General features: G+C 40.9%; 1 protein-coding gene across 3 annotated transcripts in view; it reads left to right on the top strand.

Annotated features, from left to right (window-relative positions):
* Positions 1–10,772, top strand: part of LOC143765042 (A-kinase anchor protein 2-like) — a 186,531-nt gene extending 175,759 nt beyond the window's left edge. For all 3 annotated transcript variants that reach the window (XM_077251316.1, XM_077251307.1, XM_077251324.1), the window contains exon 4: positions 9,066–10,772. In XM_077251316.1, coding sequence (XP_077107431.1) covers positions 9,066–9,158 — 93 coding nt within the window. In that variant the 3' untranslated portion in view covers positions 9,159–10,772. The remainder of the gene's footprint in view (positions 1–9,065) is intronic.
* The last annotated feature ends 5,922 nt before the right edge of the window (positions 10,773–16,694 follow it).

Genomic DNA, 16,694 nt, shown 5'->3' with positions numbered 1-16,694 from the left:
GGAGAATCTGACACAAACAAAACTGAGAGGTCATAAAGTACAGACTGGACTAGAACATGTATGGAGCATGCTCAATGGCTGTGCCAAGTCCAGACAGGGCTATATATGACTGTAGCAGCATGTCCATAACCTGATCTCCAATGTGCACGCTTACCGGCACCCACCACAACTCGTGCTGCCATCACGGGGGATGTCATGCATCTGGGTACTTTTCGGAAGCTCGGCGATAGGCCGCCATTTATATTAGATACCGCAGCACTGTGGTTTGGCAATATTTAGTATGAGCGATCAAACAATTGCAGGTTAAGTCTGCTAAGATGACTAGAAATTACCGTAAAAAATGAAAAATAAAACAATCAAAATATATTTTTAAAAAAATATAAAAGTTTTAAAGTAAAGGAATAAAACAAAGAATAAAGCTTGCTTGCTTTCTAATGGTCAGTAAAACATTAGTGGATTTTTCTCCTCTAATGTAACATCGCTATGTGCCTCTTGTTCTAATTGTCCATGGTCGCAGCCCTGCTTCTATATACAGGTATAGACTTTGTGTTATGTTGCTCACCTCTCATTAACAAGAGGCCATCTTATTGTCCATGCTAACGTTGCACTCAGGCCCAGTCAAGCTTTCTGCTTTAACACTTCGGGACTCTCATCTTCTTAGCTCCCCATTTTTCATCTACTTCTTTCTTCCCACCCGGAGGACAGTTTTGCTTTAGTCACCATGATCATGTTCTTGCACCAGTGGACCTTAACAAGCCATAATGTAACACAGATAAGACATATATAGCTATGTTAAGTAAATGTTGATCTTATAGCTATCATTTTTCTAATATATTTATTCCCATGTTTTACACTAACGCCTTTATTTTACTGTAAGCTTTGTACGAAAGGCGCTTTGTCATTAGGCTGTTCCTAGAAGCCCCATAAGAGGGTGCGCTATCATTGTTCTGTGTAACCATGGATTTGCCATATGCATGCGTGTTTAGATTAGAATTCCTTATATAACATTGTGTGTGTTGTATGCTTTGTGCATCACAAACCTGATGAAACGACCTACTCATTTTTGTAGCCTTGTTTAGAAGCCCCATTCTGAGCAGCATTTAGTTCATATGTTGTATAATGAGGACTTGCATTATACACCTTAGCTAGCTGTCATCCCACACTCTCCTGACCCCCCTACAATTACCATAGCTTGGGCTCGGCAGTGTGGCCATGAGTTCTGGGGGCGAATCTGCAGGAAGAACAGAAGAATTGGTATTTGAATTCAAACTGCCCATCCTTCTCTCTTCCGACATCATGTGCCAGGAGAGTCGTAAACCCCCCATACACAGATAGTTGGCTGGTCCCATGAAAAATGGTCAGGCAATGCAAACTTTAACCTATATGGGGGTCTTAATAGTAAGTGCATAGGTTCATGTCTTTAGGATGTAAAAATCACCAGTGAAGTTGATGCCAACTGATTCGCACGTCCAACTCAATCGGCCACTACAGTGGTGCATGGCCACTGCTTGGGAGCAGAAGTATGGCCGTTTACCTCCTCGCATCTTCTTTAGATTAGGTAGCCTGGTGCAACGTCATCTTTGCGACCTGATGCACATATGTTGTTATGCCAGCTGGATAATAAAAAAACAGCTGTACATGCTGGCAGGTAAGAGACAGTACTCCTGTTTCCGTGCTGCAACCACAGATGACAACTGTTGTGGCTGATGGAGTGGCACGTGCGAACCGACTCACACCCACTCTGCCACAGGTATCGGTGCAGAAGCCTGTTATACAACTGCCTGTGCTAACTAATTGTCTTTCATCTGAAATGCCATGTGCTTCGTTTGCTGTTCCTCTTGTCTGTCAGTGTCCAGTGTACTAATTCTCTTCTTTTCCTTCTCTTTCACCAGTCCACCTGTAAATTACTGTCTTACAGAGTTACTACTGAGGTACCTGTGACCTAACTGTATTCTGACAGTTCCATGCATGTTCGTTAGTGCATGGTTCCCTTGTTGTTATTTTTGTGATCTGTCTGTCATTCATCATACTGTGCACAGGTCTGTAGGAGCAGTTTCATCAGCTTTGTCAGGACTAATTAAGTAATGTGCGTGCAGACTTTAAGGGGTTGTCCGGCCGTAGCCTACAAGTCTTCAGTCCCTACTTGTGAATGCTTACAGCTCACGCACTGTAGGCTGTCAGGAGAAGGCTTGCACATGACCGCCAGTATGCGATTTGCATACATTCAGTCACATGCCAACTAGACATGTTCAATTCACTTGAATTGATAGAGACCATGCAAGGCCAGATATGTCTAGTTGGATTGTGGCCAAGAGTAGGCAATTCTGCCTGTGCTGGACTATCCTCACATAACACAGTACATAGAGTGGCTGCAGACTTGTACCCCAAGGCCGGAGAAACCCATCTAAAGGGGTGTCCGCTTTCAAAATTCTTGCTCTATATGCAAATAACAAAGCCAGTGTTGCTTACCCATTGCCACTAGTACTGTTCCCTGCTGTTCTTTGTGTACATGTATGCAGAGGTGATGTCAAATCATGGCTGCAGCCTGTGACTAGATGCAGTGGTCACATGCTGTAGACGTAAAGCCACCACTTCACACATCATCAACAAAGACATTCAAAGAGCAGAGGAGAGATGGCACTGGACCTGTGTTAAGCAAGTAAGGGCATTTTATTAGTTGTAATACTATTTGAACTTTGAAAGTGGAGTACCCATGTAATTGTGTGTCACACAGGTTTATAATGGCATTAATAATAACTGTAAGCTGATAGCCAAACAGTTATTCCTCCCAACTTTTATCTAACATGTATGGTCAAAATTAAGCATTTTTTGCACAGTTTTTGCTGTATTGTTGGTACGTTCACTTAACCCATTTATAATTTAATTCTAATCAGTACAAAGAGGATAGTATCCATCAGTGGTGTTGTATATCAATAATTCCGTTTTACATATCAAGAGCTGCTCAGTATTGGAGACTATTCAACTTCATGTTTCCTAGAGAAAAATCAATGAATATGTTTGGGGTTTATTTCCGTTGTAGGAAGTCCTAAAGCATACTGCTACGGCTTGAGATAAACAGGTAGAAGATGGGTAACTTTATCGAGCCATCTAAGCCATGTTTATTCAATTATAGAATTATGTACTCCTGTCCTTTCACACATTTTTACAAGGTGGATTTGGAGTGAGTCCGATCCAAAAACAGCCTGAAAAACGCATTGAAAACACTCAAAAGAATGGACATTTATTTCTTTCTAAAAACGACTTCTTAACCTCTTCAGGTTTCCAAAGATGCCAAGCGACTAAAAGAAGTGAGCATACCATTCTTCAGGTGCTTGCCTCTTAAAAAATGCTCAATAATTTACAACAAAAGTCTCATAAGGAGTTAAAAAAAAACCCGGGTATCTCTGTGAGCGTTTTCGAAGCATTTTTCCTTTAAAAATGTTAGAGCCTTCTTTATTTACCGCAAGTAAAGAAAATGCTCAAAAAAGAATGCCAACGGAAAACAAGTAAAATTGCACTTAAAAAACAACCAAAAAATGTTAAAAAAAAAGATGTTTTAAATTTACAAATCTGGAGAAAAAACAGAAATAATTTCTGAAGCATCTTCCACTGTAACACCAACTAAAAAAGATACTGTGTGCATAAACACTTATGGTGAGCCCAAACAATCAGGTTTTGTTCAGGTTTTCTAAGGCAGTTTTGAAGCCAAAATGAGACAAAGATTAAAGGGAAGGCAATATCAGAAAATTACCTACTGTTTAAATCAGGTTTTTGTGTTACGTGTGGTTTTTAAAAAAAATGGCAATGATTTATTTTTCATGTCACGATATAGATATATATACTGTATATACACTGCTCAAAAAAATAAAGGGAACACTCAAATAATACATCCTAGACCTGAATGAATGAAATATTCTCATTGAATACTTTGTTCTGTACAAAGTTGAATGTGCTGACAACAAAATCACACAAAAATCATCAATGGAAATTAAATGTATTAACCAACGGAGGCCTGGATTTGGAACGATACTCAAGATCAAAGTGGAAAATCAAATTAGAGGCTGGTCCATGTTCAGTGGAAATGCCTCAAAGCAAGGAAATGATGCTCAGTAGCGTGTGTGTGGCCTCCATGTGCCTGTATGACCCCCCTACAATGCATGGGCATGCTCCTCATGAGGCGGCAGATGGTCTCCTGAGGGATCTTCTCCCAGACCTGTACTAAAGCATCCGCCAACTCCTGGACAGTCTATGGTGCAACATGACGTTGGTGGATGTAGTGAGACATGATGTCCCAGAAGCGCTCAATCGAATTCAGGTCTGGGCAGGCCAGTCCATAGCTTCAATGCCTTCATCTTGCAGGAACTGCTGACACACTCCAGCCACATGAGGTCTGGCTTTGTCGTGCATTAGGAGGAACCCAGGGCCAACCGCACCAGCATATGGTCTCACAAGGGGTCTGAGGATCTCATCTCGGCACCTAATGGCAGTCAGGCTACCTCTGGCGAGCACATGGAAGGCTGTGCGACCCTCCAAAGAAGTGCCACCCAACACCATTACTGATCCACTGCCAAACCAGTCATGCTGAAGGATGTTACAGGCAGCAGATCGCTCTCCACGGCGTCTCCGGACTCTGTCATGTCTGTCACATGTGCTCAGTGTGAACCTGCTTTAATCTGTGAAGAGCACAGGGCGCCAGTGGCGAATTTGCCAGTCCTGGTGTTCTATGACAAATGCCAAGCGTCCTGCATGGTGTTGGGCTGTGAGCACAACCCCCATCTGTGAACGTCGGGCACTCAGACCATCCACATGGAGTCGGTTTCTAACCGTTTGTGCAGACACATGCACCTTTGTGGCCTGCTGGAGGTCATTTTGCAGGGCTCTGGCAGTGCTCCTCCTGTTCCTCCTTGCCCAAAGGCTGAGGCAGCGATCCTGCTGCTGGGTTGTTGCCCTCCTATGGCCCCCTCCACATCTTGATGTACTTGCCTGCCTCCTGGTAATGCCTCCAGCCTCTGGACACTACGCTGACGAACACAGCAAACCACCTTGCCACAGCTCGCATTGATGTGCCATCCTGGATGAGCTGCACTACATGAGCCACTTGTGTGGGTTGTAGAGTCTGTCTCATGCTACCACGAGTGTGAAAGCACAACCAACATTCAAAAGTGACCGAAACATCAGCCAGAAAGCATTGGTACTGAGATGTGGTCTGTGGTCCCCACCTGCAGAACCACTGCTTTATTGAGTGTGTCTTGATAATTGCCAATAATTTCCATCTGTTGTCTATTCCATTTGCACAACAGCATGTGAAATTGATTGTCAAACAGCGTTGCTTCCTAAGTGGACAGTTTGATTTCACAGAAGCTTGATTTACTTGGAGTTATATTCTGTTGTTTAAGTGTTCCCTTTATTTTTTGAGCAGTGTATATATGTATATATATATATATAGAGAGAGAGAGACATAGAAAAAGAGGAACAGCGCCAGAAAAAATACCTTAAAGTGTGCACGCTTCCCTGACCAGCATTCCAATGGCCTTTCAAACAGTGAACAAAAAGGGAAACAGCACTGGCCACTATGACTTTTTAAGACTTAGGGTATGTGCACACGCTGTGGGTTTGACGCTGCGGATTCACAGCTATTTTCCATGCGTTGTACAGTACCATGTAAACCTATGGAAAACAAAATCCGCAGTGCACATGCTGCGGAAAATACCGCGCGGAAACGCAGCAGTTTATTTTCTGCAGCATGTCAATTCTTTGTGCTGATTCCGCAGCGGTTTACACCTGCTCCACAATAGGAATCCGCAGGTGTAAAACCGCAGGTGGAATCCGCACAAAAACCGTGGAAAAACTGCGGTAATTGTGGCAGTGTGGTTTACCTGTGGATTTACCAAAATCAGTGCGGAAAAATCGGCACACCATTCCGCAACTTGTGCACATACCCTTATACCCCATGTTCTTTCAGGAATAGTTTACAGCAGGGCTCCATATCAGCAGAGGAAGGATTACAAGCGACACCACAAAAAACAGCTGACAACATTCCACCATTCACACAATATATGATTGCCCACCAGATCCTGCGCCCCTTCCCTTCATAATGACCCCTGCACAGGCTCATTAGACACCTCAATGCAAAATAACCAAAGAAGCGGTCATAACTCTAAGAGTTCTAAATCACAACAAAAAAGTCCAAAAAGAAAGAACTCTTCAAAGTATATATATATATATATATATATATATATATATATATATATATATATGTGTGTGTGTTAATCTTAATTAAATAAATACAAACAACAATTTAAAAGCACATAGAAGAGAGGTGTACTGCAGAGAATGATATGGTAGCTCTTAAGGTACCGTCACACTAAGCGACGCTGCAGCGATACAGACAACGATGCCGATCGCTGCAGCGTCGCTGTTTGGTCGCTGGAGAGCTGTCACACAGACCGCTCTCCAGCGACCAACGATGCCAAGGTCCCCGGGTAACCAGGGTAAACATCGGGTTACTAAGCGCAGGGCCGCGCTTAGTAACCCGATGTTTACCCTGGTTACCAGTGTAAAATGTAAAAAAACAAACAGTACATACTCACCTTCACGTCCCTCGCCGTCCGCTTCCTGCACTGACTGAGCGCCGGCCCTAACAGCAGAGCGGTGACGTCACCGCTGTGCTGTGCTTTCACTTTGCGGCCGGCCGGAGTTCACAGTCAGTGCAGGAAGCGGACGGCGAGGGACGTGTGACAGACATCAGAGGGTGAGTATGTACTGATCCTGATCGCTGCTGCGTGTCAAACACAACGATATCGCTATCCAGGACGCTGCAACGTCACGGATCGCTAGCAATATCGTTTAGTGTGACGGTACCTTTAGGTCATGTTAGCACATATTTCATGAAGCATAGTCTACATAGAATACTAATATCATACAAAGAATACACAAATAATCTTTAAAAAAAAAAGAAATAAAATAAATAATGGTTAATATGGCTAGGTATATGGCCAAGATGGAGTAATATATAAATAGAGGTTCAATTGAGGATAAAAAGGATCAAACCATATATATATATATATATATATATATATATATATATATATATATATATATATATATATATATATATATAATTTCTGTTCAAATAATAATCAATAATATATGCCATTCAATATAATTTTATCAAATGGGGAAAAAAATTCCGAATAAAGTATACAGAAGTGAAGCTTGGTCGACTGCTCAGATGGATATAGCGCTCATTTTCGTGAACATTTTGTTAGTATAGGACATTTAATAGATCTGAGAATCAGATGCAATGACTGTACGTCTCACTCAGGGTATAAAAAAGATCTTACCGTACAGTATGAGATCTCCCTCTAGTGGACAGTTACACAATGCACATGCATTGATAACACAGTCAATTTATAGACGTATAGCCTGTTGTTTAAATCTGTACCAAAAAAAGCCATATGTTATACCAATAATCAATGTGAATATTGCAAAAAAAACACAACAGCGCATATAAATTTCGTATAATAACCACCAGTCCTCTTGACACGCGTTTCGCTCTACGGCTTCTGCAGAAAAGGTGTGAGTGGGGTATATCTTGCAACCTTTTTATTAAGGGAACAGCCAATAGGATCCATCATAATCATTCAGGGCAGCTGTATGCTCCATTTACTTTAGGCAAAGATGTCACCAAGGGTCTCTGGTCGCGGCCTCTGACAGCATTCTGGCGCATCCCCCCATGGAAATGTGTAGCGCTGATGTGGCCGTGACACAGTAGCAGTTTCCGACCTGACCCTATTACAGGAGTGCACAATCTTTTGTTGTCACACATTGTTATATTGAATGACTTCCAACGGCTGCAGTAAAACTTAGAGGTATTACTTTTTGAGAGGTGTTTAGCATGTCAACAGTATATGCCATAACTGTCCATGAGATGTAGACTCGCCTTCTAGGACTCTCGCATATCTGGAGAATAGGGGTGCTCTTCTCTACCAATCAGTGCTCTAGAGTTACATATGTAAGGCCGGGCGTCCTTCTCTGGGGAGAGGAGACCCGGCACACATGTAACTCTCTCCATGGAAGACTGTGGACCCAATTCATCAAGACCAGTGATTTTTTTCTCTGTGTTTTGACAAGGGACATTTAGGAGTCAGACGTTCCTGATTAATTAATGGGCGTCTGACTAATGGCATGCACCTCTGTGCTACACCAGAAATCTTACTCCAATTCCCAACTCAGTTCCCAAGTAAGTAATGTCACAGCTTGAGATGAATTAGACAAGCTGTAGTGCCGCACCCCTGTCCCTCCTCAGCTCCACTGCAAGGGAGATGGGGGAAGTGGGGTGAAAACAGCCAAACTCGTAACATTTTTGGACAATTCTGAGTTGTAAGAAAACTTTACAACTTTTCAGGGCCATTTCCACCTGAAAGCGGGCAAAATTGCTTTGATGAATTGGGACCTATGGTGTTGTGTTGGCTTGCTGCATTTCACAATACAATAGCGAGATCTGAAAGCATAGGCAGCCACAACTCTAACTCACATATCCCTGTCTGAAGTGCTAAACAGGGGTCAATGAACCAAGTCTCCAGATGTATGGTGATGGGGTGGGCAAATGTGGTCACAAAGTGCTCTATTCATGCTTGCCCTCCTCTGCTCCTCAGCAGTATGCTCCTATTCCCTTTGACTTCTATATAAAAAAGGTTGAGGGCTGCACAAAACTGTATAGCAGGCCACATTTGGCCCCAGAGCCTGTCCTAATAGATACCATCTAGTTTAGGCATGTCAATGATGTCCTAATGTAAAGTCTTGTCCTGATGACAGATTCCATTCATTAGCCCCATATATATGGGTAGTAGTCAACAGGAACATACTTGAGAATTTGTCAAGAGGTTGGGACCTGGTTTGTGATGTCTCTGTTGTGGATATACATATTGGACTCACTGACGTCCAAATATCTTTTGTGAATAATAAAACATATGATTGTGAATTGTTTTCATTAACTAGCCATCCATGATAAAGTGCTCAGTATACAGCACCAAGAAGTAACTATATAATCCCTCTCATTCCAGGTCCTTGAGGCTGTCAGAGTAAATCGCAGGAAGAGTGCTCTGGCACTACGTTGGGAAGCAGGGATCTATGCCAACCGCGAAGACGATGAATGAAAACTTTTTCATTGAAAATAAAGAACCAAAAATGAATCATTTAACCACATATTTATTGAAAGATAAGCCGCCTCTGCAATCCATATAGCGATAACGAAGACGCATTTATGACAAAGACTGTAAAATGCTTGAACTTATGGGGACTGGCAGTAACGTAAGGTTTGGACCTCAGGAAATGGATATGGTTAACTATCATTAGGAAAGTAAGCTGACTCCACACTTTTAGGCTTAGCAATGATGATGCGCCAAGCCAAACATGCCATTCAATTGCTTCTTTCATAAATGCAGCTTTCAATTGCTTTTTGAAATCATATACCCTGCTCTTACCGCAGCATGTTGGGAGCACCACTGCCCTAATGAAGAATCGCCTGCAAATCCATGTACATACAGGGAACAACACACCATTGCAACGTATGTTCTGTCCGGTCCCAAAGTATTATTCATCTGTGGCTTTCTGCAGAACATGGTTGTGGCAAGTCACGTGGCTTAATGAAACAAAAGTATCCTTGAACCATATTAATATACAGTATATATATTTCAGCAGAAATGCTACATAATCAAATTGCTCCAAAAACATGGCTTTTTGGGGGGTTATTTAATGCCAAGGTAATCTATAGATCTGGATGGACAACAGCATGGGATCGACACAAGTGCAAGAGTCAAGGGTTCACATTTAAAGCACAACATTATCACAAACTGTGTGTATGCTCACATTTGTGGCTCTCAGGGAGGAAAGGGTTATTCTTTTCTTTAAATGTTAGCTTTAATGAAAAACACACATTGTCATTCAAATGACTAAACGTGCGTGTGTATATATATATGTAAAAAAAGACAAAAAACAATATATGTGTATGTATACAGTATATATATACACACACACAAGTATGTTATTTAGTTGCACGTCATTTACACTAGAATCTAAGTGACGTGTACGGGCTCATTCAGACCACAATGCATGGACTGGCTGCGGATCAGCTTCATGTATTTCTATGGGGCTGCCATGCTTGTGTCGGGAGAGCTCGGACCGTTTTGCATGGCTGTCTGCATGAGCCCTAATGCTCGCAAAGCTTCACAGTTACATTGGACAAAGACTAACCCAATGAGGAGACATCAGCACTCCAAATACACAGCACAGTAATGGTAATTGAAGTAACACATTTCGCTGCATATTTTTTAACACTTTGTAAAGATTTGCAACTTGGGCAGCTGATATTAAGGATGTGATTTGTGGTAAATGTGTTTTATTGAAACATTACAGAATGGATGCCGGCAGATTTCAGGAGCTACAATATTCATTTTATGTATCTATGAATAAAACTAAACAAACAGCAGCTTGGGGATGAGTTTTTCTCAGATATCAGTGCAATCCTAAATAGTGATGATAATTAAGCATGGTAGAAAACAGAAAAAAATACTATGTTTTTAATTTGAGCAAAAGTTATGAACCCTGTTTGCCATTTTGATGAATTTTGCCCAATAAACATCAGTAAATACCACAAGATAAAAAAAAGACTTTAAAAATGCTACTGATGAATCGGGCCTACAATTAAAGACCCTTTAAGACTATGCACAAGATTCATGAGCCACGTGCACCATTTTGAAGCATTTAGAGTTAAAAAAAACAGAGACAAATACTACAAGAGAAAAAGGGAAAGTGAGTTAAAAACGGATGATCAAGTTCTTAAAATCCAACCTTATATATTTTAAAAGAGCCCACATTGTTTGTGGCCGGAATTGTCACACAGATAAAATATAGGCCACATTTATCAAAGCTGTCTAATAGTAAGGCTACTTTCACACTAGCGTCATGCACTGCACGTCGCTATGCGTCGTTTGGTTGAAATAACGCATCCTGCAAAAGTGCTTGCAGGATGCGTTTTTTTCACCATTGATTTGCATTAGCGTCGCATTGCGACGCTTTGCCACACGTCGCAACCGTCGTGCGACGGTTGCGCCGTGTTGTTGCGGATCGTCGGCTGCAAAAAACGTTACATGTAACGTTTTTTGCTGCCGACGGACCGCCATTTCCGACCGCGCATGCGCGGCCGGAACTCCGCCCCCACCTCCCCGCACCTCACAATGGGGCGGCGGATGCGCTGGACAAATGCATCCACTGCCCTCGTTGTGCGGCGCATTCACTGCTAGCGTCGGTACGTCGGCCCGACGCACTGCGACGGGCCGAGTACGACGCTAGTGTGAAAGTAGCCTAAGACTGTCTTTGTTGCCTATAGCAACCAATTGTAGTACAGCTTTCACTTTTCCACAGCTTTTTAGAAATGAAAGCTGAGCTCTGCTTGGTGGTGTAGGCAACAAATACAGATTACTTATTAGACAGTTTTGACAAATGAGGCCTGTGTTGTTTTGAGGTTTGTTTTCTACCTGATTTTGATCAATAACAACCCTCACACCTAAGGCCGGCTCCAGGTTTTCGTGGGCCCCAGGTGAAAGAGTCCCAGAGGGCCCCTTTTACACATACCATGATTCATGATGCACAGAAATGTAGGCAGGGCCAGTGTCACCATCCAACGCACCTGGACAAGTGCCAGAGCCTTGGGCAAACGGCATGGGGGGGCCCACTTGCCGTCAGGGACACCCACATGCTATGAGTCGGGGGACCAGGTGTAATGGGCCCCATATATTGCTCCATGCAGCATAATGGACCCCTTATAATGCTACGTACAGTATAATGGGCCCAATACATTGCTTCATACAGTATGCTGGACCCCTATATATTACTCTGCACAGTATAATGTGACCCATATATTATTCCATACAGTATAATGGGTTCCATATATTGCTCCATACAGTATAATGGGCACTATATATTGCTCCATACAAAATAATAGACTCCATTTATTACTCCATACAGTATAATGGACCCCATATAATGCTCCATACCTTAAAAAAATATTTATACTCCCCTGTCCCTCCGCTTCCCCAGTTTCCTCAGCATCTTCTGACCCTCTGCACTTCTTGGCACAGAGTAAAAGCTGTCATGCCCTCTGCACTGAGATGTCACAGAGTTCAGATGCAGAAGGAGAATTATAGAGGTAGTGTCAGCTGACGTCTCCCTTTCCAATCATTGTTTTCAACTGTATTGGCATCCAGGATGCCGAAACCATTGAAAATACGATGCGGGGGAGTCCCATAGCGTGTTGGTGTCCTCGACAGTGAGTGGGGCCCCCGTTTGTCCACAACCCTTGCCCAAGGGCAACGGGTGGTGACGCCAGCCCTGCTCACACTTTGTTTACTATCTATGTGGTTACTCTGGTGAGGGAAGCCTGCGGGTGCTCGATGTCCAGTCATAGGTCCTGTCTTTCCAAGGGCTCTGTAACAGTCTGCCTCAATGGCATGTACACCCTTGTGGGAAAATAATCATGATTTCGATAGTATATATTCCTGTGTTCAATATTTGTACCTAGCAGTTGTGATATCCTTTATTATGCAGTGTTCATTGGGATGGATATAGCAAAGTGTAATAAATAAAGACTGAAAACACATTTGGTACCATGGATCAACCTAAATTCAGGTGACTGTATTATTTTAAACGAGATGGATACAAACGGCACCGGAAAAACCCTCATTATCTGTAATGGGGTTTGTTTGGTTTCCCTTTGGTGGCCGTCATTTTACGAAAAATAATAGTCCAGTAGGCTTGTACTTTTTCACCAGCAAAATCACAAAACTTGCTAAGGAATCTATCTATACAATAACTAGGATTGTATACAACAATAAATAGGAAAATAAAATAACCTTAATTGCCTACTTCAAAGGAATCATAACAGTGTGCGTATTGCACACTGTTAGAATTCGGCAAACCCCAGACACATAGAGTGATTTCAGAAATTTGGCTAGAGTCCACAAAGTAGCAGATGCCAGCTCTATCATAAAGCTGGCATCAGCCTGTAACTGTAGTGATCATTGCAAGCTTAACCATTTACCACTATCAATCTTTGACAGCAGCATGTAAATTACATCATTACCATGCACCAGTTGTCATCGCCAGCCACAACTTGTGACACTATTGTGGGGAAGCAACGGGTTACCATGGCAACCTGCTGTAGGCACCTGTAACTGCCATGTTAGTCCTCCTGTGAAGTTCAGCCACTGGCTGCATTTCATAAGAAAACCATTAAAGATATATGAAAAAAAAATAATATATATATATACATATATATATATAAAAATTTAAATCAACCCCTTTTCCCCTTTTAAAGAAATTTAAAAAGGGTAAAAATAAATATATTTTGGTTCCATCATGTCCCAAAAAGGCCAAACTAGTAAAATACAAAATAATTTAAACTGTACATTAAAAGGCGAAAAGAAAAATAAAATTGAAACACCAGAATTGCCATTTTTCAGTCATAGGGCTTTAAAAAAACATATATACAATACAAAGCGATCAAAATGTCATAAGTAATCGAAAATTATAGCAATAGAAATGTCAGCTTAGCTTGCAAAAATAAGCCCTCACTCAACTCCATGGACAGAAAATTTAAAAAATTGCAAATCTCCAAAAATTGTGACACAAAAAAAAGTATTTTTTTTAACCACTAAAATATATTAAAAAATTTAAGTTTGGCATCACCATAATCATACTATCATTGGAGTATCATATTGCCAGGTCATCTTCACCACAAAAGGAATGCCATAAAAATAAAACCTAAAAAACAATTGCTGAGTTACATTTTTTTCACAATTTTATTCAAAAATTCAACATTGTCCTGCAAGAAACAAGCAGTTAAGTTGCTATGTTGATGGAAAAATAAGAAAAATAAAAGTAAATGGATCTTGAAATAAAGGAAGAAAAAAAGGAAACCGAAAAAAAAAGAAAAATGTCCGGGTCCTTAAAGGGTTCAAATTCTAGCAACAGTCTATAGGCTTTCAACCCATCTATGCATGCATTCAACTAAGGGCTTGCTCACACTAGCATATTAAAAATTGGCCCCATTCTCATCCAGAAAAGTGGTATGATTTTTTTCTCACTTGTTATCAGTATGCAGTCCCTATACAATCTGCTGTTTTTTACAGCAGCAGTTATTAATCATTTACAGGGCTATTTACAGTTTCCAATGCTACAGAATTGTAATGTATTCGTAAAAATCGGATACCAATACTGATGGTTCGTATGACGTGTGATTTTTTTTCTCTCGCACTGTCCGATTTCGGAGTGAAATCACAGCATGCTGTAATTTTTTTCTCATGCTGAATTCAGATGATGAAAAATACGCAGATCTGCACGGCCTTATTGAATAACATTGGTCAGATCTGATTTTTTTTCTTGCATTGCACTCCTCCGATTTATACGCTAGTGTGAGCGAACTCTAATAGTTATATAAAAATGTAAAATGAAACAAAGTACATTTAAATTAATACATCTTGGAATAATAATAATTTCCACATTTGGATGTGTGTATATAAAATGTTCCTGTGCTGAGATAATCCTATAAATCTGCCCCTGCTGTGTACTGTGTCTGACCGTGACAGGACATGGTCTGATCATACCGTAGCTCCTGTGCAGGAGAGGAAGAATAAGTGATTATACAGAACACATAGCAATACTTTCTGTGAAGTACAACATTACACTGCTTGTTTTATCACAGGAACGACTGTTTCTGATGCGTCTTCAGTCCCCTGAGCTCAACAGAAATCAAGTCAGTGAGGTAGGAGCTCCAGCTGCCGCTCAACTCAAATGTCACTGACTTGATTGCAATGTAGGAGTGGTGCTATTTCTTAAAAAAAAAGTTTAAATCAATTTTTCTTATCCTGAACAGCCCTTTTAATTCCAGGTGACTGCAAGCTGAAGTTCCACTTTATGTTTATGTAGACCTGTACATATAGCTGGTGGGGTTGGCTATGTATCCATATTATCCATATGTTTAGCACTATCTTACAGCTTTTGGATAGCCTATGGCTGGCAATGGGTCCAAAGTGGCATATCTATTGGCTAATGTCAATTGAGCCTCCTGATATTCTGTGTAAGCTTCCAGAATTAGCATCTATTCTTCTCAAATATTCTCTATAGGATTCGGTATCACAAATACTCATCAAATGAGATTGTATAGGAGAAAACACTTCCCATATGATAAGCTTGTTGATCTATCAGGAAATCGTCTGATAAAATTAACCCACATGATCTTTATAGTTATAATTTTGGAGTGAATGATTGCACAACATTACTACTTCCTAGGCCAGCATTCATTAGCATTATGATGTGTGTTAATTTTCTAGAAAGAAGGAATATGCAAGTGCCATGAATATTTAAAGAGCATCTGTCATTTGAACAGAGTGGAGGAGGCTGGAGATAAGTGGATGGTTCAGTGTTCATCACATGCTGCCAATCATTTCTTTAGGATCCAGTGAAATCATTGAAGTGTTTAGTGTCCAGAGAGGATGGACTATTCTGTATATTTAAAATATCCATCTTTGCTGTGTATTGGCGATAAACACCTGAAGTGTTTTCTTGTAATTCAGTATTTGGGATTACCCAACAAATGTTTCTGTATTTGCACATAAAAAAAATATTTAGAAATGATCATATTTATCTTATGTTATTTAACCACATAGTTATTTAGACATCATTATACCTGTCAATTAAGAAATATGGTAGTTATGATATTTTTTGTGGAAAAGCAGTTTTTTATGCACCTGTATTATGTATATTTATTTCTGTTGAAATAAAGTGCCCCCGGTGAATACATTTCTAGATATAAAAATGTTTGAGTAAGAAGAAAATCCGTTTTAATGATAACTTGATTAAATGTGGTATTGCTTTATCAATACTCAAGACTGAATATTGATGACCTTGGATTGAAACCTGCTAAACAGGTCATTCATGTTCTATTGTTAAATATTTTAGCCCAAAGTAAAGGCAATCTGTTTCCTTATCTGCCTGCACCACATGTTTTTAATATGATTTCAGTATTGGTATGTTTATAAATTAATGTAATGTAACATTCATGTTTGTATTGGACAAATAAATGTTTTTTTTCAGCCACCTAAATATCCTTACACACACATAGAATACTAAAACAAATACCAAAAGTAATACCCATCTTCCCAATGCCCACATCCCCAGTTACTGATGCTGTCAATTCCCTATGCTTCTGGGTCATATATCATGCTACCACTGATGCACTGGCCACATCAGTGACCTTTCTGGTTCTGGTACAGCTAATGAGCAATGTAAAAGTTTGGGCACCCTTGGTCAAAATTACTGTTGTTGTGAACAGTTAAGCAAGTTAAAGATTAAAGGGAACCTGTCACCCCGTTTTTTGAAGATGAGCTAAAAATAGCGTTAAATAGGGGCTGAACTGGGCGTTACATTAGTGTCTTTGTGTGCCTTTATTACCACCTAAGCTGCCGAAATACCTTTGTAAAGTCGCCGTTTTCTGCTGTCACTCACGCTGGTCTGGTCATATGGGCGTGGTGACAGCGCTGTTTCTCCCCCAGAAACCTGCTCATCATTACGTTGGTGGCGTAGTGGTGTGCGCATGTCCAAAGCGAAGATCCACTGCCCAGGAGATTCAAAACAGC

Source organism: Ranitomeya variabilis, chromosome 1, assembly GCF_051348905.1.
Source record: "Ranitomeya variabilis isolate aRanVar5 chromosome 1, aRanVar5.hap1, whole genome shotgun sequence".
NCBI classification, from domain to species: Eukaryota; Metazoa; Chordata; class Amphibia; order Anura; family Dendrobatidae; genus Ranitomeya; species Ranitomeya variabilis.
The sequence above is the reverse complement of the archived record's forward strand: the minus strand, read 5'-3'. Positions and strand labels throughout refer to the sequence as shown.